This window comes from Pelophylax lessonae, assembly GCF_965119305.1.
Source record: "Pelophylax lessonae genome assembly, chromosome: 7".
Taxonomy (NCBI): Eukaryota; Metazoa; Chordata; class Amphibia; order Anura; family Ranidae; genus Pelophylax; species Pelophylax lessonae.
The window spans coordinates 178191227-178219047 of NC_138774.1; the positions used below are offsets into that span (position 1 = coordinate 178191227).

General features: G+C 45.1%; 1 protein-coding gene across 1 annotated transcript in view; it reads right to left on the minus strand.

Annotated features, from left to right (window-relative positions):
* The window catches only part of CNTRL (centriolin), a 166877-nt gene that overhangs the window by 77235 nt on the left and 61821 nt on the right, over window positions 1-27821 (minus strand). The window contains exons 12-15 of the mRNA XM_082263161.1: window positions 16164-16384; window positions 12491-12667; window positions 12280-12414; window positions 8079-8224 (exon numbers count right to left, since the gene is read on the minus strand). Of these exons, the coding sequence (XP_082119287.1) occupies window positions 8079-8224; window positions 12280-12414; window positions 12491-12667; window positions 16164-16384 (679 nt within the window). The remainder of the gene's footprint in view (window positions 1-8078; window positions 8225-12279; window positions 12415-12490; window positions 12668-16163; window positions 16385-27821) is intronic.

Consider the following 27821-nt stretch of genomic DNA (forward strand, 5'->3'; position numbering starts at 1 on the left):
ATGCATACCGTTTGTATTTTTGTTGACTTTGCAAGAATAAAATTAAAAAAGAAAAAAAATCATGCATTAATAATAACTATTTTTGTTGTAGGTGGCGTGATGTGCCAAGGCTATTGATGTCGTTATTAATAAACAATACAACCAATAGAGGCAAGTAATATAGGCACGTTAAGGGAAATCCACTAGTGCTCTTAAAAGGTGAGCATCTACTATATTGACAGACCCAGACTTATATTTAAGTGGTAATTTCAGTGCTTTAGTTTGGTTATCTTTTATATATATTTATTTCAGGTTGTACTGCAGCCCTAAAACAGAATTAGTAAGCCCCTCAGACTTTTTTCCTGTTTGTCAATTATACCACTTGGGTCTATTCTATTTGATCATGTAAGTAACCCTAGGTTTGTAGTAAAGTTGTGGGTACCATGTTTATTTTGGACACCATGTAATACTTTATTTTTGATAATATTCAGGTCAGTTACAATACATGATTGCCACCTCTCAGTGTGTTCCCACCCCAGCCCAGGGACTCCCTTGCTTGCTGTGTCACCCGCATGCACCCCATCCATTTGTGTAAAGTGAGTACATGGTAACAGGGATTAACCCACATTATGTTTTTCTTCTTTTGTGTGTTATAATGCTAATATGCTTTGCGTTGTTTGCATCCATGTAGTTTTATATAATAAAGAGCACCCAAAAGCTTCTGAAGAAGCAGTTCATCCCAAAACACGTCGCGCCAAGATACAATGAAATATGGAACCCCTATTCATGACAACTAAAATGTTATGGCATAAATCACAGTTGAGGGATATCTCTCTCTAATGTAGAGGGTGATGCTTTTTTTATTATGTATACAATCAAAAAAATCTCTCAAAAGAGGTTTTAAGCTGATAATAAAATTATGGAATTTATATATTTGCGTTTAGGTGTCTAAAAATGTATTTGTTTTTCAATTTTTTCAAGTTCTATTCAGTAATAACTACACAGGGGTTTACAACCTTTGTGTCCACAGTACCACCCTATGGTCACTCATTTTCTGCTGAACCCAGAAAGTCAACCAAAAGATCGTGTTCTGTACTGTGGGAGTCAGCAGTTAGAAGCCAGGGGTCATTGAAGAAATGGTAAGGCATCCCTTTATCAGCAGTAACGTATCTTACATGTTACATGCTTGACACCATCTGAACCAAATAAGTTTATCTTGGTCTTATCGGACCACAGGAGATGGTTCCAGTAATCAATGTCCTTAGTCTGCTTGTCTTCAGCAAACTGTTTGCAGGCTTTCTTGTGCATCATCTTTAGAAGAGGCTTCCTTCTGGGATGACAGCCATGCAGACCAATTTGATGCAGTGTGCGGGTATGGTATGAGCACTGACAGGCACAGCACTCATAGGTTTATTTCCCAAAGGCAACCTCTGGATATGATGCTGAGCACGTGCACTCAACTTCTTTGGTCGACCATGGCGAGGCCTGTTCTGAGTATAACCTGTCCTGTTAAACCGCTGTATGATCTTGGCCACCATGCTGCAGCTCAGTTTCAGGGCCTTAGCAATCTTCTTATAGCCTAGGCCATCTTTATGTAGAGCAGCAAATCATTTTTTTAGGTCTTCAGAGTTCTTTGCCATGAGGTGCTATGTTGAACTTCCAGTGACCAGTATGAGAGAGTGAGAGCGATAACACCGAATTTAACACACCTACTCCCCATTCACACCTGAGACCTTGTAACACTAATGAGTCACATGACACCGGGGAGGGAAAATGGCTACTTGGCCCCAATTTGGACATTTTCACTTAGGGGTGTACTCACTTTTATTGCCAGCGGTTTAGACATTAATGGCTGTGCACTGAGTTATTTTGAGGGGACAGCAAATTTACACTGTTATACAAGCTGTACACTCACTACTTTACATTGTAGCAAAGTGTAATTTCTTCAGTGTTGTCACATGAAAAGATATAATAAAATATTTACAAAAACGTGAGGGGTGTACTCATTTTTGTGAGATACTGTTTATCTTGGCATGTTATTAATCTGAAAATTAGCATAAATAGTGTCCATGAAACCAAAACTCCAGTGCAAACAGTCCTATTTGCTGTAATCATAGCAAATAGGACTGTTTGCACTAGAGTTTTGGTTTCACCAACCAGTGGGAAGTTGGGATTCAGAATAATATGTATGATATAAACTTTTGCTTATGCATGGACACTATGTAATGTATGCTAATTTTCAGATTATTAACACGCCAAGATATATTTAAGCATTGATATTGGAGTTCACTTTTCCATGCCAGTAATTTTTGTTTCATGGAATGAACACTATATAAATAATTACAATTTGACACAGCAGCGCTGTATATTTATTAAATTAATATCTAAGTGGCAGTGCATACATTTTTTTTTTTTAAATAGAGGGCAGTAGTCAGGAGTGTGACTCCCCTCCCCACCTTATCAGCTCTCCCTTTTTACTCACCTGTCTATAGAGAGAAAGGGGCACTGTGATTGGGGAGCTGTGATTGCTAGGCACACCATAATGTAAAGGAGGACTGCACTGTAATCATTACAGTGCCCCTTTACAGTGCAGTCCCCTATGTATTACAGTGCCCCTGTACATTACAGTGCGAAGGACCAACTCCGTAATTATCCCACCACCCTTGCAAATGCCATAACACCCCCATGCCCTGCCCATGCCCTGCCCTCACCCCAGCCTTCCCCACCTCCCAAACCACCCTTCTACCTACTCTTCCTAAGCTATAGGTAGCAGTAATTGGTGTTGGCGAGTACTTAAAGTATTGGCACGCATACATGGTGTTAAAAAAAATGGTATCAGTGCATCCCTACCAGGAACCACTGGCAGCAGAGGGCATCTGTGGAGTGCTGTAAAACTGATTGGGCTGCTCCAGAACCACCTGGATAACTTTTACCAAAAAGATGGGAGGCGGCTTTAAAAACCAATGGCAAGCTCACAGCTGCAGTAGCAGTTGTGAGCTTATTTTAACCCTTTGAGTACCAGAATGCTTATAAATGTATACTCAAATTACACGGCTGGAAAAAAGTCAGCACAGCGACTCATTCCCCTTCTATGCTCTGTACAGAGTTTCAGTTACAGAGAGGGAAATCTACTGCTCTGCAAAAGCATGTTACGGTATGCATTATACATTGCATGATTAAACTAAACTGATAGAAAAAAATGGATTTTTGTCTTACCGTAAAATCCATTTCTCTGATGTTCATTGCTGGACACAGCTCTTCATCTTCTTGACTGTAGATTATACTAGGCAGAGAAAAAGCTTGAGCACGCCTATGGGGCAGTCCCTGAGGGTATACTCCCACTTCCTGCTATATGTATTCAGTTTTGTAATATGCAGTGTCAGAAGGAAAAAACCCAATTCCATAGAGGGGTGGGTGCTGCGTCTGTCAATGAACATCAGAGAAATGGATTTTACGGTAAGACAAAAATCCCATTTTCTCTTTCATTCATTCATTGACGGACACAGCTCTTCATCTTCTTGACTGTAGGGACGTTCCAAAGCAGTGTCAAACATGAGGGGTGTGAACAGCAGGAAAAACAAAACTTCCCCTAGGCTAAACATAGCCAACCAGGTAACATGGAGCTCAACTGTCCAACTGGAGCTCACCTGAAAAAAAAACACACCCTCAAAAGAGGACAAGTCCTCTAAACAGCAGCCTGCAAAACTTTGTGGCCAAAAGAAGCATCCGCAGATGCCAACACATCCACTTTATAAAACTTTGTTTATGTGTGTACAGACGACCAGGTAGCCACCTGCAAACCTGCATCACTGACGCCTGATGAGGGAAGGCCCAGGAGGCACTAAGCACCTGAGTAGAGTGCGCCTTGATAGGGAAAGGAGGAACCTGACCCTTAAAAGAATAAGCCTGAACCACACAGTCTGGCTGATCCATCTGGAAATGGTCGCAGCAGGAGCAGCTAGCCCCTTGCGAAGTCCATCCGTAAAGACAAATAGTGAGTCCGATTTCCTAAATTGCCAGATACACCCTTATTGCCCGAACCACATCCAGGGAGTGCAAGGCAACTTCTTTAGGATGCTTAGGCTTGGGATACAGGGAGGGCAACACAATGTCTTCATTCAAATGAAAAAGTCAGACCTTCGGAAGGAACAACGAACATGGACACAGAAGCACCTTATCCCTGTGAACCACCAGGTAAGTTGAACGACAAGACAACGCCGCCAGTTCAAACACCCTGCGCACCGAAGTAATGGCCACCAAAAAGGCCACCTTCTGAGACAACGTAAGCAGGGGAATCTCCTGAATATTTTCAAAGGAAGGCTTCTGGAGAACTGACAAGACCAAAATTCAGGTCCCGCGGCGGCAATGGAGACCGCACTGGATGAACCAAGTGTCTCACTGCCTGGAGAAAGGTACGCGCCATGGAGTGTGTGGCGGAAAGCCAAGATTCAAGCCACCAAAAAGCACAGAGGGTGAACCCAGAGGGAGTCATACCACGCAATGTACGTCTTCCACGTACGATAGTAAATCTTCCTAAAAGTAGATTTTCTAGCTTTTAACAGCGTAAGAATCACTGAGTCAGACAACCCTCTGTCCTTCAGCACCTGGCTTTTAGCAGCCAAGCCATTAAAGCCAGCGACTGTAAATCAGGATGGAAGACTGGCCTTTGGGACAGCAGATCTTCCCTGAGAGGGAGTCTTCAAGGAGCATCGGTGACCAGCCGTACCAAGACGGGCGATGCCAGTCTGGAGCCACTGGGATGACCGGAATCCCTTCTGCCTCGATCCTGCGTAGTAGTCTCAGCAGAAGTTGGAGAGGAGGGAAAGGCATAAATCAGACGATACTGACTCCAAGGAGCCACAAAAGGGTCTGTAGTGTCGGCTGGAGGATCCCGAGACCATGCCACAAACCTCTGAACCTTCCTGTTGAGGCGAGAGGCCAACAGATCCACATCAGGAGTACCCGATGTGACCGGAGACACAACTGATGAAACACCTCCAGATGAAGAGACCATTCTCCCTGGTCTAACGCCTGTTGACTGAGATAGTTCGCTTGCCAATTTTCCACCCCTGGAATGTGCACAGCAGAGAGGGCTGGAACAAATCTTTCTGCCCACCTTAGAATTCCAGCTACTTCTCGAGCCGCCAGGACACTTCTTGTGCCCCCCTGGTGATTGACATAGGCCACGGCCGTGGCAATGTCTGATTAAATCCGCACAGGACACCCCTGGAGACGATTTGTCCAATGATCCAGACAAAGTCTGATCACTCCGAGCTCCAGAACATTGATTGGTAGTCTGGACCCTTCCTGAGACCAGACCCCCCTGAGCACAATCTGTGCGGAGGACGCCTTCCCCATCCGGACAGGTGCATGCAAGTTCGAAAAGACGACCGTCTGCTGGTCAGCAAAAGCCAAATTGCCTCCTGAAACGTTTGAAGTTTCTCCCGAGAAAGAAAGACTCTGGCTGAGGATGAGTCAGAGCCAGATAGACAAGGCTTGTGGATGGAACCAGGGCAGACTTCTGAAGATTCAGAACCCAACCGAACTCCCTTAGCATTTGCAGAGTAATCTCCAAGTTGTCCAACAAAGCGGACTAAGACTCTGCTCGTAAAAGTAGATCGTCCAGGTACCCTCAGTATCTTGATTCCCCGCTGAAGCAGTAATGCTAGAACTGGGGCCAACACTTTTGTAAAGACCCGAGGAGCAGAAGCAAGACCAAAAGGGTAACAGCACAAATTGATAATGCTCCTCGTCCACGGCAAAACGGAGGAAATGCTGATAGGCAACACATATTGGGATGTGAAGGTAGGCATCCTTAATGTCGATGGAGGCGACGAAATCCCCCTGATGCAGGGATGCTACCACTGTGCAAATGGACTCCATGCAGAACTTCTGTACCTGCACAAATCGGTTTAGCGCCTTGAGGTCCAGTATTGGGTGCACCTTGCCCTCCTTCCTGGGAACTGTAAACAGGTTTAAATAAAAACCTTGAAAACTTTCCGACTTTGGAACCAGAACAATCACCCCTTGAATTAACAAATCTTGCACTGCCCCATAGAGATCATTTAAGCGATCTGGGGATAAGGGGAAGGTTGGGAGGGAAGAACCTTTCCGGAGGAAATAATCGAAACTCGATCTTGTAGCTGGAGTGGATGACTTAGAGGACCCACTTGTCCTGGATCAGGAAGGACAACAGATCCGAACAGCAGCAAAGACGTCCCCCCACCCCAGATACGGGTGAGGACCCCCCATCATGCAGAGGAATTTCTGTCCCCAGGTCTGGCAGCACCTGTTCATGGTTTTCCCGACCAAGACTTTTTGAAACCCCCAGCAGAGGCCCGAAAGGACTTGGATCCCTTGTCTTGAGACCCTGAGGGACGAAAAGGTCGCTTGTGAGCCGGAAAAGAAGGGTCTGCAGCGGGACTCTTTACCCCTGGAAGCCTGAGGAAGAAGAGTACTCTTTCCCCCTATGAGGCCCTTGATGATGTCATTCAAGGAAGCTCCCAACAGGTGATCTCCCACAAACGGAAGATTAGACAAGGCCTTCTTAGAAGCCTGGTCTGCAGACCAGCATTTCAGCCAGATATTGCTATACAGGACCACTGCTGAGATAGACAGTCTAGAAAGCAGGGGAGCTGCATCCAAAGAGACATCACAGAAACTGTAGACCTTGGACCAACTGATCCGCCAGCTCAACCAAGGCAGGGGGAAGCTGCATCTCCTCCAGGTCCCGGCGTAAAAGCTTAGCCTACTTGGTCAGAGTTTGCGACTCTAGGGCAATAGTAATTATCGGGCTAATAGCCGAACCAGCCACAGCCACATATGGCAGGCCAGAGCCTCTGCCCTCTTATTAGCTGGACCTGTAAAGGCCGGGGACTCCTCAAAACGTAATCAAGGTAGCTCAATTTGACCTGAAAACCTGCGAGTCCACTACAGATGGAACCATCCACCAGTAACGCAGCTAATCCGCATAAGGATACCGCAAGCAAAAAAGCTTAGCAACCACTGCGTTTTGGACAACCCCACTGTTTTGTGACAATTTTCTCAAGGTAAGCGAAGAGAGGAACACCCTTGCCGCTTTGGATGGCCTGTGGATGCCAAAAGAAACCGGTGCCCCCGAGGTGGCATCCCTTTTTCAAAGTTTCACGCACTGACACAAACCGTGCATCCACCAGCGCCTATTTAAGCTGACTAGAGGAGCAGAGGAATCATCCTCACTATCTGAGCACTCAGGGTGCATGGACGCAGACCCATTAGGGTCGCTATATACTATAGTAAGTTAAACCAGAAAAACAATCAGGGGAGGCCGACGACTGCAATCCCACAAAGGGGACGCCGGCCAAGGGCCCACAATTGACCACCTATCAGACCCCACAAAAAAAAAAGACCCGGGGGTCCGACCATCCCAGGGAGGGGCCCATGTCCACCCCAAAACCCTCCAGCAGTAGCAGGGGACAGCTACTTACCACACCAGGAACAGGGTGGAAACTGCTCTGGACAAGACACCGCTCCATCATAATGTGGGTGCTGTCAGCCAGGAGGAAACACTGCGACTCAGGCCGAAGCCAGTTAGTAAGTGTCCTCGTGAGACGTTTAACTCGCAGGCCAGCCCACGTCCATTGGGGCTATGTCGCTGCCGACCCAGGGCAGAGATGCGGTCTGCACGCGCTCGCTGGCTGGACTGGGGGGGACCCTAAGGATCTACATTATCCAGTTTATTGCCCAGTCCAGCACTTGATTGTAGCTCTCACATGAACAAAATTATAAAAAGGAGGAAAAGAATTCCATGCAAAAAGAAAAAATTGCCAGGACCAGAGATCCCAGCAAGGAACTAGGTCCTTACTCCTGACTAGGCAGAAAAAAAAACGGAATACCTATAGCAGGAAGTGGAAGTATACTGCCCCATATGGACTGCCCCATAGGCGCGCTCAGGCTTTTTCTCTGCCTAGTGTCCTACTCCTGTAGGGGGCAGTATAATCTAGGGCCAAGAAGATGAAGAGCTGTGTCCGTCAATGAACGAAAGATAAACTACAGTTTTCTTTCAAAGCCAAACATTTTATGTTATAATAGGGTTGTTGTCACAAAGCCGAGTAACTTACCTGACTTCTCCCACTCCAGTCTGCAGCTTCCTCTTTAGTTCTGACACTCGGGTAGTGATCTGTTCAGGATGTACCATGTTCTGCAAGGCGTCATTCAGCTCACCCTGTGCAGTCTTTAGCTGCTTCTTAAGTGATTCATTTTCTCTCTTCAGAGGAAAAAGGACCGGGAAATAATGACTACAAACACCCAAAGGCATGAATAATAAACAGTGGTACAGCTCTCAAGGTCCAAGGAGACTTTCACTTTATAACCCACACTTTCTTTTTTTGCAGTTTTTTTTAAATTGGACCTACCAATATGTCAAACCCACTAAACAAAGCACACTTGGCTCGAATGTGTCTTTAATAAGTGACTGCAGATGTTGCCTTAAAGCAACCACTAACATTGTACTTTATCCAGCTGTCATTTCTTTACTTTCAATCTGATTGGAGAGTACATTTAAAAAGTGAACTTTAATTCATAAGGCCGATTCTGTTCTAACGGAATTATATAATGTTGTATTAATGTCTTACTGAGGACTTGCTACTGACCAGCACATCACCCAGGAGAAGGAGAGTGTAGGACACAAGTATCTCTCACTAAAACAGGAGATGTGGGGAAAATGGCTGAATGTGGCTAGAATAGAAAATGATGAATGGAATTATTCAATGACCCAGCCCATTACATCTATAATTGTGGATTTCATCTACATAACAAGACGGAATTAAAGAGTGAATTTTTTTTTTTTCACCATTTATCGTTTATTGAGCAATTCCAGCTACATTAGAACAATTCAAAATCCAACTACATAGCAAAATGATTAGGTGAACTGACAAGGTTATAGGAAATATGGATGTGCTTGATTAAGCAGAGCAGTCAGAGTGTAGCTTGATGAAACTGGGGCCTCTTAATTTTTATTCTGTGCAATACAGCCTTTTTACTGTTTCTTTCAGGAAACCTATTTGCTTTCATATTTGGAAAAGGCCTAGGGTATGAACAATCTCGGTATGCTCAGATAATAAGAGGGTTGTTGAATTTTCGGCCTGCACGGTCACATTGCAACAGGATACCAGTGACCACATGATTTTTCATAGCTTGAAACCTGGTGTATTACAGCAATTGATAGTGAAAGACAAAAACCCTAGGCAGGGTTGGCTGGCTCTCAGTTGGAATTTCAGTGATATTCGTTCAGGTTTGAGAGCAATGTACAGTATCTCACAAAAGTTAGTACACCCCTCACATTTTTTGTAAACATTTTATTACATCTTTTCACGTGACAACACTGAAGAAATTACACTTTGCCATAATGTAAAGTAGTGAGTGTACAGCTTGTATAAAACAGTGTAAATTTGCTGTCCCCTCAAAATAACTCAACACACAGCTATGTCAGGAAATAACTCAACACACAGGAAATGTCCAAAGTGTCAATATTTTGTGTGGCCACCATTATTTTCCAGCACTGCCTTAACCCTCTTGTGCATGGAGTTCACCAGAGCTTCACAGGTTGCCACTGGAGTCCTCTTCCAATCCTACATGACGATATCACAGAGCTGGTGGATGTTAAAGACCTTGCGCTCCTCCACCTTCTGTTTGAGGATGCCCCACAGATGCTTAATAGGGTTTAGGTCTGGAGACATGCTTGGCCAGTCCATCACCCTCAGCTTCTTTAGCAAAGCAGTGGTCCTTGTGGAGGTGTGTTTGGGGTTGTTATGTTGGAATACTGCTCTGCAGCCCAGCCTCTGAAGGGAGGGAGTCATGCTCTGCTTCAGTATGTCACAGTACATGTTGGCATTCATGGTTCCCTCAATTAACTGTCGCCCCCCAGTGTTGGCAGTACTCATGCAGCCCCAGACCATGACACTCCCACCACCATGCTTGACTGTAGGCAAGACACACTTGTCTTTGTACTCCTCACCTGGATGCCACCACACATGCTTGACACCATCTGAACCAAATAACTTTATCTTGGTCTCATCAGACCACAGGACATGGTTCCAGTAATCTATGTCCTTAGTCTGCTTATCTTAAGCAAACTGTTTGTAGGCTTCCTTGTGCATCATCTTTAGAAGAGGCTTCCTTCTGGAACGACAGCCATGCAGACCGATTTGATGCAGTGTGCGGCGTATGGTCTGAGCACTGACAGGCTGACCCCCCCACCCCTTCCACCTCTGCAGAAATGCTGGCAGCACTCATAAGTCAATTTCCTAAAGACAACCTCTGGATCTGACGCGGAGCATGTGCACTCAACTTCTTTGGTCGACCATGGTGAGGCCTATTCTGAGTGGAACCTGTCCTTTTAAACCTCTGTATGGTCTTGACCACCATGCTGCAGCTCAGTTTCAGGGTCTTGGCAATCTTCTTATAGCCTAGGCCAGTGATGGCGACCCTTCTCACCCCAGATGTTTTGGAACTACATTTCCCATGATGCTCTTGCACTCGGCAGTGTAGCTGAGCATTATGGGAAACATAGTTCTAAAAAAACATCTGGGGTGCCAAGGTTTGCCATCACTGGTCGAGCAAAAATTATTTTTTTCAGATCCTCAGGGAGTTCTTTGCCATGAGGTGCCATGTTGGAACTTCCAGTGACCAGTATGAGAAAGCGAGAACGATAACACCAAATTTAACACAAATGCTGCCTATTCACACCTGAGACCTTGTAACAACTAACAAGTCACATGACACCGGGGAGGAAAAATGGCTAATTGGGCCCAATTTGGACTATTTAACTTAGGGCTGTAATCAGTTTTGTTGCCAGCGGTTTAGACATTAATGACTGTGTGTTGAGTTATTTTGAGGGGACAGGAAATTTACACTGTTATACAAGCTGTACACTCACTACTTTTCATTGTAGCAAAGTGTCATTTCTTCAGTGTTGTCATATGAAAAAGTATAATAAAATATTGTCATAAATGTGAGAGGTGTACTCACATTTGTGAGATACTGTACCTATGCCTGCTGCAAACAATCACTGTTTATGAACTCCTGACCCTCTGTCTGGACAATGCTGTGGCCCTGTGCTTATCACATGCACTCTTCCAAGAAATAAAAAAAAAAACTCTCTAGCAATACACACCAAATTTAACATGTGCAGCCTGTCCACTAGCCTCTGTTCTATCAGCAGATAGATTGGGGACGGTGGAAGAAGGGGAGGAACAGAGAAGACAGGATCTAACAGTCTTTTTACACAATGCAGAGGATAAACCCCTTAGGTTCCTCAGTGAGAATAACAAGCATACTTTACTGCATTTACAGACTGATTTTACTGTTGTGGGTTTAGTAACACTAAGTGCTGCAGCAAAATTTGTACAGCACAGACAGCCAGCAGCAAGGAGTGAATTATAGGAACAGACAAATTACAAGAATAAAGTGACAACACCACAATGCATGGATGCTGCCATTGTAGACCTCCTTCTGAAAATGCTAGATGCCGATTTGTGTCAGACTTAAAAAAATTCAGTCACAGTCCTAGGAAAAGCATGCTGTAGATGAATGTCAGAACTAATCCTCTTTATATATGTTCTAACGTTCTCGAATTGAGAATTTAGTAATGGCAGCCTCCATTAAAGCGGCTAAATACTTTCCAAATGCATCCAAACTGTGTTCAAAGTCTTACAATTAGATTTCTATAGAAAGCAGCCACTGCAGCAGAATAAAAAAAAAAGGTTTGTCCCCTGCCAGCCAGCTGCAGAGTGGGATAGTTGTTTTCTTTGAGGAGCAGAGGTCTCTCTGCTGCAGTCCGCCATGCCCCCTTGCCGAGTCTGAGCTGGAGCTCTCCAATCAGTTTGCAGCATGAACTTAGCTAATTGCAGGATTATAGATCTGACACAGCAGGGTGTGTCTGCAGAAAGAACACTGCTTTAATGTTTACACAAAGAGAGCAAGGGTCGCACTCCACAGCTGCTGGCAGGGGAAAAGCTTTTTAAATGGAGACTGCTTTAAAAAAAAACAGAAAACTGTATGACTTTGTACACTTTTTGGTTTGATGCACCTGTATTACATTTTAAGGATTTAAACTGGAAGTTAAAATTGACTTTAATATATCATAACTCCTTTAACATTACTGATCCTCTTCAACATAAAACATTGGTGAAAAGTTCAGGGTTTTGCGTTGCTTTCATAACACTGCAGTGACTGTGGTCATAGAAACTACATGAACCTAAGAGCTGTGTTTTTATCAATGCATACTGTCCCATTTGTGCATACTGCAACCACATGACCCACCTGTAGCTGCTGAAGCTGATACAAAAGCTTTTTGCTGTCTTTGTCCTTCTCCTCCAACATGTGAGCCTTAGTCAGCGCATTCTCTAGTGCATGCCTGTCTCTTTCCAGCTCAGATTTCAGCGCAGAACTCTCCGCCTGTAAAAATATCACACAGGATTGGCATTTCCTCAACCTTATAAACCATCATCAGCGGAGTCATGTGACCACTTACATGTCCTTGCCGCTTTCGCCGCTCTATCTCCTGCTTCAGCTGTCTGATCTCTGCTTCTCGTGCTCTGAGCTGCTCCTTCATCTGGGCTTCATAAGCATCAAGGTCGCCCTGGGCCAGGCGGAGAGATTCATTCTTTTCCTGTTGTTCTTGCAGACTTTGTTCCAACACCTCGATTTCCTAGAATCACAAAAGCTAGGCCTCATTTAATGGCAATAATAGTGGTAGCACTAAACTATGATGGAAACAATGCAGAACCTGTAATATAAAGAATGAATGTGACTATAGACATAAGATGGCAGTCAGGTAAAAGATCTTTCCATAACCAACTCATCCAGGGGGCAAACAATAGAAGTCAGCAAGTTAAATTCAACCCAGCCAGCTGTTCCCCCAAGAAGGATCGCCTGCAGAGTTACGAGAATACCCACAGACACACAGTAGTTTTATTTATATCTAGCTATATGTAAAAACGAGATGGTGAAAGCTTTTTTTAATAGATCAGAATACAGCTTATTTTTTATACAGTCACATTGCCCAGTTGCCCATAGCAACCAGTTGTCATTTTTCTCCAATGCAGGTTACACAAGTCAAAAGGAGAATCTGACTGATTGCTAGGGACAATGAGTGATCTTTTAAAAGTTAGACACCACCACTGTGTCAGACAGCTGCTAAGAATTATCAGTAATAGCCTTATAATAAGGCTACCTACAGCGCTTGCTGGTATGCATACAACCCTTACGGAGATTTTGTGCAAAAAAAATATAGTGAATATAACAAAATAATGAACAATAAAATAGGCAAGTACAACCCTTAGGGCTTATACAATGTGAACAATATTAGACTGTTTCATACCATAAAATTGAGGATATAAGTACACATCTATTTCATAAGACACAAGATTTGTGTGTCACAAGACATCACCAGGTGGGAATCTGACTGTCCTGGAAGACTCTCACAAAAGGAGTTCACGGTAAGTCTAACTCAGTTTTTCTCAAGTCGTCTTCCAGGACAGCCCATGAGACAATGAGCCAGAACTTGCCAGTCTAGGGAGGGACCACTGCCTGGAGCACCTTTTCACCAAACGCCTGCTCCTGGGAAGAGAGAAGGTCCAGGCAATAATGTCTAACAAAAGGTCTAAAAATTAGACCAGGTGGCTGCCTTACATACTTGTTCTGTTGAGACACCAGCCCTTTCAGTTCAGGATGCGGACAAGGCTTTTGTTGAATGTGCGTTGACAAATGGCTGAGAAGCCTTCCTAACTATAGGTTCAGCAATTGTCTGCTTTATTCATCTGGCTATGGTGGCCTTAGAGGCTCCATTACCCTTGCCTGCAATTCACTGACCCTGCGAGCTGACATAACTGCAACTAGGAACGCAGTTTTCAGTGTAAGTAATTTTACTGACAAATCCCTCAGGGGCTTGAAGAGAACAGTCACTAAAGCCTGGAGGACTAGGAGATAGGTCCCAGGTAGGACAAGATCTGACAAACATTGGTTTTGACCTGGCGAAAGCCATGAAAAACCTCCCTATAACATGCTTTTCCAAAAGGGAGTACTGTCCGGAGAAAACCCTAATACTGAAGGGGACTAGATGACCGCCTTTTATCTGGTGGGGTGAACCTGTTTCCTGTCCTGGTAGGAGGAGTCCTAGGTCTCCTGCGCTGTCCTAGAGAATGACTTGGGAAAGATGTGGTGTTTTAGATGAACAAGACTATAATAAATCCAGCAAGTCTCATTTCGGGATATTCTTTTTCTTTAATTTTGGGATACTGCTTTGAGGAAAGCCATAACCCAAAATGAGACTCCCTGAATTTATTACCAGTGGGTCTCAATATAGACACGGACTTGAACTGCTTTATGTTGAATTTTTATTCCTACATGAATGTACATCAGCTCTTTTTGGGTTTTTAAAATAATTGAATTAAGTACCTTAACATTTTTTTTTTTATTATGCACCATGTTTAAGCAGTATTTATTCACAATTAGCCTAGATTAGATTCAACGTTTTTTTTTTTAAGGTTGCATTGAAATGTCTGGGCCTCTGGAGGGTGCTGTGCAATGTATTTGTATGAAGGAGTTTATAATTAGCATTGTGTATAGTGGGGATGGAATAGAATGCATTGCAGTGATTTTCCCCTCTAGAGAGCATTGACTGATTAAAATATGTAATTATTTATTTACTTATATGTTGTATTTATTTACCACCTGGATCTCATGCATATGGTGGTCTGATCTTTAGATATAATGGTGCATTGCAAGGTATATGTCCGGTTTTTGGACTGGGTGTAGTGGGCAGGGCTCAATTCTTTTTATGAGTGGAGGTGAAGCGGAGTGCACTCTCTCCTGAAAATGTCCACCATCGATGACCAAATGTTTTGGAGAGAACATTTAGTGACATTGCATCCACTCTGGAATAAGCAAATATCTACACTGGATTCAGAACAGCGACACTTCCTGGTATAGGCGATTCTTGTCATTACCCAAGTACATCTACCTATGCTTTTTAGTCAATAAACTGTACGTTACCATGAAAAGTTACCCTTTTCTCTCCTTTACAATTGCCAATACCTTCTCTGTGTGGTGGGTGAACCTTGGATACCTACATAAAGAACAGCAGGATCGGTGCTTTGGGGGTTATACAATGCTTTCATTTGACTCACTTAGTAAAACATGGCGTTGATTACATCCGGTGAAGTTGGGGGGGGGTCACCTGGATTGCACCTATAAGAAGCTTTTTAAGGAAAATCTTGAATCCAACAGCAATGTACAAACTTAGCATGCAGTCATTGAGATGTTAACAAAAAGTTACCCTCAAAGCTAATAGTATGTACTGATATTGAATCATTGTACCAGGAGTAATGCAGCATTCTGTAGCCTAAGCTGTGCGAGTAGAGTCATTCCATTGCTCCAGCTGTGCGTACCAAAACTTTCCACCAAATGTACCCCTGTACTCACTGGAATCCTGCGGTCTCACCATTACAATTTCCCTCTAGCAACAAGCAAAATTTTTAACATTTTTCAATGGGTACAGCTATTCAATAGAGAAGAGATAAAGGAGTAAACTAAGTTAAAGCTAAGTTCCACCTGTTTTTGTGTTTAATAAAAATCAGCAGGTACAAAAAGTGTAACTGCTGACTTAAACACACACTCACCTGTCCCATGATCCAGCCAGCGGGAACCTTGGTTCTCTCCCACTTCTCCCCGCAGTGCCGGCATCACTAGTGTGGGCACACGGCTGTGACAGCTTGCGGCTTCACAGCTGGGTGCCCACTGCGCATGCGCGAGTCGCGCTGCGCGTCCTGAGTGGACAGACAATCTTCTGGGACCTGTGAAGTGTCCCAGAAGATTGCAGGGAGGGGGGGAAGAGGAGAACTTCCACTCGAACCGCCAAGGAGGCCTGAGCGGAAGTGGGAGCGGGTACCGTTCAAATCTAGGTAGCCGCTCCCTCCCCCCCCCCCCAAAAAAAAATACATGAAAAATGTGGCATGTCAGGGGTTCAGGAGGCCTTAAAGAGGAAGTTCCACTTTTGGGTGGAACTCCGCTTTAAGTGCAGTCACTTGGGATGATTAAAAAGAGAAAAATCAGAAACACTCAAAGTTCACCCGGTCTTGTAGCCTCAAACCCCAATCAAGGGGGGGAAAAAAAAGAAAATAAATACATTAAGATACATGATGTACCTTCTTCATATCTTCTGTGTCTTGTGCCGCTGCCAGCAGCCTCTCCCGCTCTTCCCCCAGCTCTTCCAGTCTCTGCAGTAGGACTTCCCGCTCAGACTGCAGCTCTCGACACTCATCATGGGCTTGCTTGGCCTGACCCTTCACACTCTCCAAGTACTCCTGTAATCCGGAGATGATCCCTTCAAGATCTCGCTTCAAGGCCTCATTTGCTGCTATCTGGCCTGTGTACAACAGATAGATGATATAAACTTTACTGTTCTATAGTCTACAAAACCAAATTTTTGATGAGCCTTTTCTGTCTTCATTTGGTAGAACTCTGACTAAGAGCAATATGTGATACTCTGCATTGGTTGTCTCCCTTGAATGTTAGGGAACCGTGTGGCCTTGTAATACAGAATACAAATCTGACATTGCATCGAGTGTTTTGCCATTGCCTCAGAAGTGTATTGATGGAGATGAAAAGGAATTACATTAACCACCCAATCTCATTACCACACAAAAAAAGGTTATCAGAGGGTAGAATCATGTGAAACCTACCCAAGTAGAATAAAATATTTCACCAAACTTCCATAATTTGAATATTTCAAAAAACGCAAGCACAGAGTCAAATGTTCACCATGCTCATATTAGTCAACGACATTGGTAAATGCTGCCATAGAGACTTTTAGGTAGTCTGACACAGCCACAATCTGACCACCTTCAAGCATTTAGGACAACTGCCAATACCCAATCACAAGAGGTCACACTGTGCGATTGGATGTGTCTAGCCTATAAGAGGATAGGCTAGCCTTTAAGGAATAGTGAAGACAACTCCAGCAGCAGAAATAGGGAAATTAAAAGTAATAAGTCAAAGTTTTTCAGTATACAGTATCTAATTGCTTCTCCAACTGACTAGAGCCAGTTGTGTCTGCTGGTCCCCATAGACACTGTTGAAACTATGGTATCAGTGAAACATTGGATTTTACATTAAGGTCTATGGGCATCTTAAAGACGAAAAAGTTTAATCTGCATCATTTTTTACCTTCCCTTGTTCCTTTCTCCCCATGTCATCGACATGCAAATTATTTTTTTTCAAATAAAACCTTTCCATTTTCATTACATATAATATATGCTCTACTACCATGCTATCAAACAAATCAACAATTTTTATAAACCCTTATAAAGCAGCTTTTAATCAATAAATAGGTTATATCCACATACACAAACAGCAATAAAGTTCAAACATGGGTTGCAAATAAGTCCACAGAGAACACATGAAGATGAGATGGGGTTGGAATGATGGAAAAGAGATCTGAAAGGACTGAAATTTGTAAATAAAAAGGAGTGGGACAGGAAAAGTCAGGCTGGGAGATCGTAAAGAAAAGAAGGAGCTCAGAAAAACAGACCTAGAACAAGCAGGCTTTAAAGTATAACTAAAAGACAAAACTTTTTTTCGTTTTGGATAGGATTGGAGAGGGATTAGAACACCTGTCAGTGTTGTCTGTGGCCGTTAAGAAGATTCACCCTCTCTATTTGTCATGTTTACCATAATCATTGAAAGTAAAAGAAAATCCCAAATTTTGGTTTGTCCCCAGATAAAGAATAGAGAGGAAATCTTCCAATGGGGACATTAGTTCTGGTGACCTGGGGGGTCCCCAAAGAATTACTTGTATTTGCAGGGATTTCCTCTCACTTCCTGTTTGGCTATGGGGCAGGAAGTCAAGGGAAATCCTCCCAGTGGGGCACAGATGCAATAACCCTCCCTTGCTCTATCCATAATAGAAAAAAAATTGGATTTCTGACTTATCGTAAAATCCATTTTTCTGATGTTCAATGACGGACACAGCTCCTGATTCTCCTTAACCATTGGGTTATATTGCCCCCTACAGGAATAGGACACTAGGCAGGAAAAAGCTTGACTACGCCTATGAGCAGTCCCAGGGGGTATACACCCACTTTCAGCTATAGGCACTCAGTTTTGTTACAAGCAGTGTCAGAAGAAAGCCAACTCCACAGAGGGGTGGGTTCTGTGTCCATCAATGAACATCAGAGAAATTGATTTTACAGTAAGTGAAAAATCCAATTTTCTCTTTCGTTCATTGACGGACAAAGCTCCTGATTCTTCTTAACCATTGGGACAAAGCAGTGTAAAACATGGAGGGGTGGTAAACAGCAGGAAAAAAAAAATCCCAAGGCTAACCATAGCCAACCAGGTAACATGGAGCTCAACCATAAATAACTGGAGCTGACCTGAAAAAACAATACACCCTCAAAGAGGACCAGGTTCTCTAAACAGCAGTCAGCAAAACCTTGCGGCCAAAAGAAGCATCCGCAGATGCCAACACATTCACTTTACAAAAAACTGTGTGAGGTCTGTCTGTGAGCACAAATAGAGAGTCTGACTCTGAAGCTGCCAGGTACACCCTAATTGCCCAAACCACATCCAAGGGATGCAAGGTAATTTCCTTTGGATGTTTAAGCCTGGGGACACAGGGGAGGCCACACAATGTCTTCATACAAATGACAGTCACAGACCACCTTAGGAAGGAATGACGGACAGAGGCAAAGCACCACCTTAACCTTGTGAATCACCATAAGGTGGACGACAGTTCTGATACCCTGCACGCAGAGGTGATAGCCACCAAAGAAGGCCACCTTCTGGGCAGCGAGGCAGGGAAACCCCCTGAATATTTTCAAAGGGAGGCTTCTGAAAAGCTAAAAGCACCACATTCAGATTCCAGGGCTGCAAGCCCGCACTGAAGGAACCAGTCGGACACCCTGAAGGTCGTTGGAAAAAGACCGCCAAAAACCGACATCTGGCCCTTGATGGTAGTCAAGGCCAATTTCTGTTCAACCCCCCTAGAAGGAAGGTTAAGATCCGATCCACCGAGAAGGAGCGAGTATGAACCCCGAGAGACTCACACCACGCAATGTACGTCTTCCACGTACAATGGTAGATCTTTCTATAGGTAGATTTCATAACTTTTAACAGCGTTGGAATTTACAGACTCAGACAAACCTCCATCCTTCAGCACCTGGCGTTCAATAGCCAAGCCGTGAAAGCCAGCGATTGTAAGCAGGATGGAAGATTGGTCCTTGGGACAGCAGATCCTCCCTGAGAGGAAGTCCCCAAGGAAGATCGGTGACCAACCGTACCAGATTGGCGTACCAAGACCGGCGAGGTCAGTCTGGAGCCACTAGAATGACCGGAATCCCTTCTGCCTTAATCCTGCACAGGAGTTGTGGCAGAAGTTTGAGAGGCTGGAACTAAATCAGTCTGCCCACCTTAGATTGCTGGCTACTTACCGAGCCGCCAGGACACTTCTTTTGCCCCCTTGGTGATTGATATAGACCACGGCCGTGGCATTGTCAGAATGAATTTGTACCGTACACCCCTGAAGACGAAGACACTTCTTGTGCCCCCTTGGTGCCCCCTGAAGACAAATTGTCCAATGAGCCAGACAAAGTCTGATCGCTAGGAGTTCCAATAAAATAATTGGCAGTCTGTACTCTGCCGGGGGGTTCAGACCTCTTGAGCATGTCTGTGCTGAGGACGCCTTCCCACCCGGACAGGCTGGCATCCGTGGTGACAACAGTCCAGTACAGGGGGAGAAAGGATTTTCCCTGTCGAAGTGCAGGCGAACGCAGCCACCTCTAGAGACCATGGATCATGTCCCATTTTACCAGAGATCTTGTGTGGAACTGTGTAAACTGACCGCCTCGAGGGTGGACACCATTAGGCCCAGCACCAGAATGCAAGCCCGGAGGGATGACCATCTGCTGAACAACAGAAGCTGAATTACCTCCTGCAATGTGTGGAGTTCTTCCAGAGGAAGAAACACTCTGGCTGAGGCCGAGTCCTGAGTCAGACCCAGATAGTCCAGTTTTTGTGGACAGAACCAAGGCAGACACCTGAAGGCTCAGAATCCAACCGAACTCCCTCAGAGTTCACAGAGCAATCTCCAGTTGGCCATCAGAGAAGTCGGAGACTCCGCTCGCAGAAGAAGATCATCCAGGTACCCCAGTACCGCGACCTCCCACTGACTTAAACAATGCCAGCACTGGGGCCAACACTCTTATGAAGACCCGAGTAGCGGGAGGCGAGACCAAGATCAACACCAACTGATAATACTCCTCGCCCACGGCAAAACAGAGGAAGCGCAGGTGACCGGCCAATTTTAGAATGTGCAGGTAGGCATCCTGCATGTTCATAGAAGCAAGAATAAATCCCCCTGATGTAGGGAGGCCACTACCGTGTGAATGAACTCGATGTGGAACTTCTGTACTCACACAAACCAGTTTAGCGCCTTGAGGTACAGAATTGGACGTACCTTACCTTTCTTCTTGGGGACTGTAAAGAGTTTGGAGTAAAAACCCCTGAAAACGTTCAGAAGTCGGAAACCAGAACAATCACCCTTGATGTAACAAGTCTTGCACTGCCCCAAAGAGACCATGTAAGCGATCTGGAGACAAGTGTAAGTTGGAAGGGACGAACCTTTCCGGAGGATAAAACCGAACTCGATCCGGTAGCCTGACCGAATAACTTTGTGGACCCACTTTTCCTGTACCAGGAAGGTCCATGGATCCGGAAACCAGCGAAGACGTCCCCCCACCCCAGATACGGGTGAGGGAACCCCTGCATGCAGAGGCAGCCTTGTCAGCAGGTCTGGAAAAGCCTGTTCGTGACTTGCCAGACCAGTTATCCTCATAAGGACACCGCAAGCGAAAAAGCGCTTAGGAACCACTGCGTTTTTGACAAGCTGACTGTTTTGTGGCAATGTTTTCAAAGTGAACGGAAAAGGAAACCCCCTCGCTGCTTAAGAGGGCCTGTGTGTGCCAAAAAGCATCAGCCGCAACCTCCATTTTCCAAGTGTCACACACTGACACAAACCGCACATCCACCAGTACCTTTTCATGTGTGGCTAGAAGAGCAGAGGAATCGTCTTCACTATCTGAGCACTCAGGGTGCATGGACGCAGACCCAGTAGGGTCACTATACACCAAGCTCACCCTGAAAACATATCAATCAGGGGAGGCCGCCACTGCGATCTCCCAAAGGGGAAGCCGACCAAGGGCCCACGAATAGACCACCTACTGGACCCCTCAAAAAAAAACAAGGGAGTCACCCTCCGAGCCCTACATAGAGGGCATAATAGGAAATAGCCCCCTTAAAAGGGGCCGCCCCCGGGATGAGGATGCGCAGGCAGGGTACCCTGATGGTCCCGAAGCACTAAAAGGGGCAGGTGCCCCACACAATAATGGCGGCAAGGCACAGCGCCACCCCTTCAAAGGGAGGCGCCAAGCTGACAAAATGGCCTAGCTGGCTGCAAGCCGCGGCCTAAATTTTTGTGGAGGCCCAGCCGCAAGTGCACAGATCCCCAGCTTGGCAAATGCCCAAAGGAAGAGCGGGGGCTTCAGCTAAATGCACTGGGGCCGTCTCCAAAACGGAGGAGCCCAACTCGGCCGCAGCCTGAATTTTTGTGGGCACCCAGCCGCTTTGACGCGAGCCCCAGCAGAGCTGGCCACCCAGGGGCAGCAGGGGAAAGCAGATGCCCAAACTGGAGGCACTGGTCTCAGTCACCCTCACAGGGGCCACCTCACAAAGTTTCCGATGACTAGGCCGCAAAGCCGCAGCCTACATTTTCGGCCAGATCCGGCCGTGTGAGGCGCGTACCTGCGGACGTTAAACCATCCCTTTCCCCAGACCAACAACCACCGCATGGAGCCCAGAGGACATCCCAGCCCAAGTCACCAACCCCTAGGATGGCAGGGAACCCTGCTCAACCCCCCGTTGCGCACCAGGAAAACCCGGTCAGCAGGAACTTCAACCAGCCCCCCTTTAGAGCATGTGTCAGCAGCCAGCTCATAACCTCACCCGGGGGGGGGCTGAGGGGGGCCCAGAGACCCACAGTGACCAAAATTTTAGAGGTGCTGGGGGAAATGGGAACCCAGGGGTCCGAAAATCCCAGGGAGGGGCCCATGTCCACCCCAAAACCCTCCAGCGGTAGTGGGCCTCCAGGGGTGGTGAGAGGGGGACGGCTACTTGCCACACCAGGAATCAGGTGGGCACCATTCCGGACAAGACACCGCTCCATCGTAATGTGGGTGCTGTCAGCCAGGAGGAAACCCTGCGACTCAGGCCAAAGTCAGTACGTATGCGCCCTCACGAGACGTTTAACTCGCAGGCCAGACCTCGTCCAGTAGGGCTATGTCACGGCCACCCTAGCGCAGAGCTGCTATCTGCAGGCACTCGCTGGCCGGACTGGGGGGACCCTAAAGATCTAGGTTAACCAGTTTGTTGCCAAGTTCAGGACTTGATTGTAGATCACAGGAACAAAAATAATAAAAAGGAAAAAAAAATTGCCAGGACCAGAGATCCCAGCAAGGAACTAGGTAGAAAAAAACTGAGTGCCTATAGCTGAGAGTGAGTGTATACCCCCTGGGACTGCCCATAAGCGTAGTCTATGGCGTAGTCAATTTTTTTCCTGCCTAGTGTCCTACTCCTGTAGGGGGCAGTATAACCCCAATGATTAAGAAGAATCGGGAGCTGTGTCCGTCAATGAGCAAAGAGAAAAGTTTTGCCTATAGTTCTACTATAGATGAGTGTCAGAAAAATGTCAAAGTACTTATGTTAGATACAGGAAAGCAGCTAGCATTTTCAGGAGACCAGTAATGGCAAGCATAATACTTCCCTCATGACAGTCACTTTAATGTAACCGAGGTGCTGTAATAAGCAAACAAGATCCTCAGCAACATTACTGGTGCACTTTATTATGTACCTGGTCAGGGCTGTAACAGTTTTACAGTAAAACATCAATTGAAGAACAGTCAAAATACAGAAAAAAAATGGAACATATGTTTTTATCAATTACCAAACATTTTTCTTTTATCTGGTTATTTTATTTCAAAACCATCCAGATTTTGTTTTCCTAAAAGTTAAAAGTACTGTATAATTGGGTTGAAAACCTTAGCCTAAAAGTTAGATTCCCATTTTGTTTTCATGCCCATATTTTACATATACTCTTATAGGAGTTTCTTCTAGTGACGAAACAGGAATTGGTGATTTCAGTGAATGACTGCTGAGTGAAAATTTACAGGATAAGCTAACTCAGAATGTGCCATGTTTAGCAATCATTGTAGGTCTAAAAAAAAAAAAAAAAAAAAAAAAAAAAAAAAAAAAACACAAAATGTACCTTATTGTGGAAGGACAGTAAAGTAAAAGGCACAGAGTAACACAAGTAAGTTGGACATACAATGCGAGTATGTAACCAGATTTACAGAAAGATGTGTACAGCTTAAAAAGAGCATAAAATAGATTCCCGGATTGGCTGCAGTCTTGATCAACAAAAGGTTTGCCAGCGTTTCCCGCTACAAAAGGTGGTCAAACATTGGACTTCTGTCGAGCAGGGAGGGCCATACAGTTATCAAAATTCAACTGGTCCCTACTAAACCAGCTGAATTTTGATCCTGGTATAGCCAGCTTTGGAATAACAGTTATGCAGTGTTTTTGTTCAGAAGAATAGACTTTAATGCATGCTCCAGAGGAAACTGGCTTGTGGGGGTTTCAAAGGCATTTTAGTGTTTATAGACCACACCCAACTGTAACTAGAGAAATTAGAGGAGATGAATTCCTGCAAAAGATGGCAATCTAAGTACAGAGTTTATCTGAATCCCATCCATCATAAATCCAGCCTCCAATTCCAGCAGCAATTACTATTGATGCGAACCATAAAAGGCACTCAATAGAAAGGTGTTTCTACTAACATTTAGTCATTTACAGTAGTCCGCTGTCTAAGGGCCTTTTTACACGGGCTGTCTGATCAGATCCGCCTGTAGGCTTTTCAGGTGGATCTAATCGGACCTTGCAGTCTCCTCTATGGAGCAGGGGATGTAAGCGGTGACATGTCCGCTGACATCCGCCGCTATCTGATCTTGTGCGCAAAATCCAGACTGATGGTGCTCCTAGTTTCCATCCGTCCATCCATGGTTGATCCTATTGAATAGGATCAGATGGAAACAGACAGGTGGTGCATTTCCATCTGATTTCCCTATAGAGAGCGGGACTGGGTCTGTGTCCGCTCTGCACAGCAGGGCAGACAGGACCTGTCATCCGCCTGCTCAGTGGGGATCAGCTGAGCGATCCCCTCTCTGAGCAAGCGCAATCCATTCCAAGGAGGCACCTGTGTGAAAGAGGTCTAAGGATTTTGAAAATGAAAACCTTAAAATACACAGCTGACCTCTCCGTGATCCCATGAAAGAAATGGCAGTTCACACAACATGCAGTTCAGTGTTTTTTTCCCTGAATCAAAAATGCGTAGAAAGTAGCTTACATGGATTTCAATGGCAAAGTTCACACCAATGCAGTGTGCTCCAATACGTTAACAAAAGTAGAACATGTTGCATTTCATCTGCAAGGAACTGCACTGCAACATCCATGAGTGGAGCTGTCAAATTGAAACTCTGATGTCGGGAAGGGCGGGGCCGATATGTGGGGCTCTGCCTCTTTGTTCCGTCTATAGAGAAAACAGCCAGCCTTTACACATTGGTGGGCGGGGAAGAAGGTGGCAGGGGGAGGGACCAACTACTGCATGTGCACAAACAGCCCTGTATAATTCAGGTTGATTATACAGAGCTGTGGGAGCACATCCAGGAGTTGGCCCCGCCCCCTGCCACCTTCCCCGCCCACCAATGTATAAATGCCGATTGTCTTGTCTATGCAGGGGACAAAGAGGTGGAGCCCCACACTTTGGCCACGCCCTACCCGACATCAGAGCTTCATTTTGACAGCTCCTCTCATGAACTCACACTCACTCTCATTGCGGCCGCATGCCCCGCTGGCTTGCCCACCAATCCCTGGCTGTGCTGAATAGAGGTTTATACTGCTGAATGTCCTGCTATAGGCTGCTCTCATTTATTATCTATCTGATGCCGCCATTCTTCCCTCGGCTCCTTTATGCGGCTAATCAAGATTTTAGGATGTAAGTGTGCTATATTTAATTCATTGGTGTCTTTGCAGTTTAACAAATTCCTGAACAGTGCACTCTGCACAATGCATTCCCAAAACTTGCACTCTGCACAATGCATTCCCAAACCTTGCACACTGCACAATGCATATCCAAACCTTGCACTCTGCACAATGCATTCCGCACAATGCATTCCCAAACCTTGCACTCTGCGCAATGCATTCCCAAACCTTGCTCTCTGCGCAATGCATTCCCAAACCTTGCACTCTGCGCAATGCATTCCCAAACCTTGCACTCTGCGCAATGCATTCCCAAACCTTGCACTCTGCGCAATGCATTCCCAAACCTTGCACTCTGCGCAATGCATTCCCAAACCTTGCACTCTGCGCAATGCATTCCCAAACCTTGCACTCTGCGCAATGCATTCCCAAACCTTGCACTCTGCGCAATGCATTCCCAAACCTTGCACTCTGCGCAATGCATTCCCAAACCTTGCACTCTGCGCAATGCATTCCCAAACCTTGCACTCTGTACAATGCATTCCTAAACTTTGCACTCTGTACAATGTATTCCTAAACTTTGTACTCTGTACAATGCATTTCTGAATCTGCACTCTGTACAACACATTTCTGGACCTTGCACTCTGTACAAAACCCACTCCTGAACCTTGCACCCTACACAACACACTCCTGAACCTTACACTCTGTATCATGAAATGCACTCCTGAACCTTGCACTCTGTACAATGCATTCCCGAACCTACACTCTGTGCAACATACTTCTGAACCTTGCAACCTGTGCGAAACACACTCCTGAACCTTGCACCCTGTATAAAAACGCACTCCTGAACCTTGCACTATGTACAAAACGCACTCTTGAATCCTTCCATAATAAGCATACTGCACTCATGGGCAGGGCAAAGGGTGTGGAGTTAGAGGTGGAGCCGGGGGGTGGGCAGCAAAATCTGATTTCGCCTAGGGAGTCAAAAAGTCAAAAATGCAAGTCAAAAATCCTTGCACCAGCCCTGCCTGAACATGTGCTCCATTGGAAGATTTCCCCTCAACTCTTGTTCTGTTCTGAGATTTCCTCTCACTTTCTTTCTAGGTGACAGCCATCACCAAAACAAAAAAAAAAAAAAAAAAGTGTTAAACCTTTCCTATTCTATCTAAAAACAAAACTGATACAATGTAACACTTTTACTGCTACTGATGTAACTACATTGGTAGCTTTGGGGAGTGGGGGCGGGGGGGGGGGGGTTTACACACATTACCAACACCTACAACCACCGGGAGCGTGTGTACATCTGACAAGTAGACTGACGGCTGTTAAATGGAAGCAATCTGGTGGCTGTGCAGCCGCTGGATCACTTCCACACACCCCAGGTAACGGTCCTAAAAGTAAACATGGAACACAAAATGGCTTTGGCAGTAAAAGGGTTAATTGATTTGTATTTTAGAGGCTCTCATGCTGCATCAAAAGGAAAAGTAATATCTGGCTGTACAGATTTCAGCAGCCTCTTATCTTATATGGTTTTGTATTAGATTTTAATTGGTCTTTAAAATAAACCTGAAATTAAACCTTAGAAATGTAGTAAGCATGCAAAAAAAAAAAAAACAACATATGCAGGAGGTCAACTTCAACGAACAAACACATGCTAAAACCATTGAAGGGATTATACATGCCATTGAAAAATAACTAACATGTTATGCTTGCCTGCTCTGTTCAATGGTTTCGCACAGAGCAGCCATGATCTTCTTCTCGGGTACCGCGTTGGCACTCCTGGCTCCTCTTCGCAGTGTGCAACCACTGCGATCGATACTGAGGCGTGTGTCCTGTGTCTGTTGACACAGACAGTGCAGCTCAGCTCCGCCTCCCCCTGCTCCCTTGTCATAGGATTTGATTGACAGCAGCAGGAGCTTCTGCAGCTATCAACCTGCCCTGTGAGGAGAGAGAGAGCTCAGCACTGGATCAAGAATGGGCTCAGGTTAGGTATTGTGGTTGCTAGGGGGGAGCTGCACACAGAAGGCTTTTTACCTTAATGCACAGAATGCATTAAGCTAATAAAAAAAATAAAAAGCCACACAAAAAACCTTCTACCTCTACAACCACTTTAACAGAGCTGAGATGAAGGCAGCCAAACTACTATGCGAGTCTTGGAGCGAGCATACATTATATATGTTACCCAACTGTTTATATTCCTGATATGTGCCTGCTGCATCATCTACTTGTATGGAAAAGTATCCTGTCCTCTTTATATTGCTTCCTTTATGTGAAATCCCTGGTGTTCCTGCCAGTCCTTCAGGTTTTAATAGGAAAGTGGACCACACTAGGCATGAGCACAGCGCTGTCCGTTCTCTAGCTGTGCTCTCCTTCAATGATCAGACTGGTGCTGGCTCACCCCCCTGCACAGCCATTTACTAGGAAGACCAGTGCACTGCTGTTTCTTCTCTCCTAGTTGATATGCAACTAACAGAACAAATGTGATCGCTTTTTTTTTTTTAAGGGCAAAAAAGGTGTTTATACTGGTTGTTTTACAAAGTATACTTTAAAGTTAGATTTTTACACAAAGTTGAAAATTGCATTACTTTAGATGCCAAGATCTCTACATCTACTGACTTTCCTGATATGTGGTTTCATTATATGCTGAAGTTGAATTGCCCAGGTTTGTGACAGGCTTTACATTTTTAGTAACCCACAGAACCCAGAGTTCATCTTTC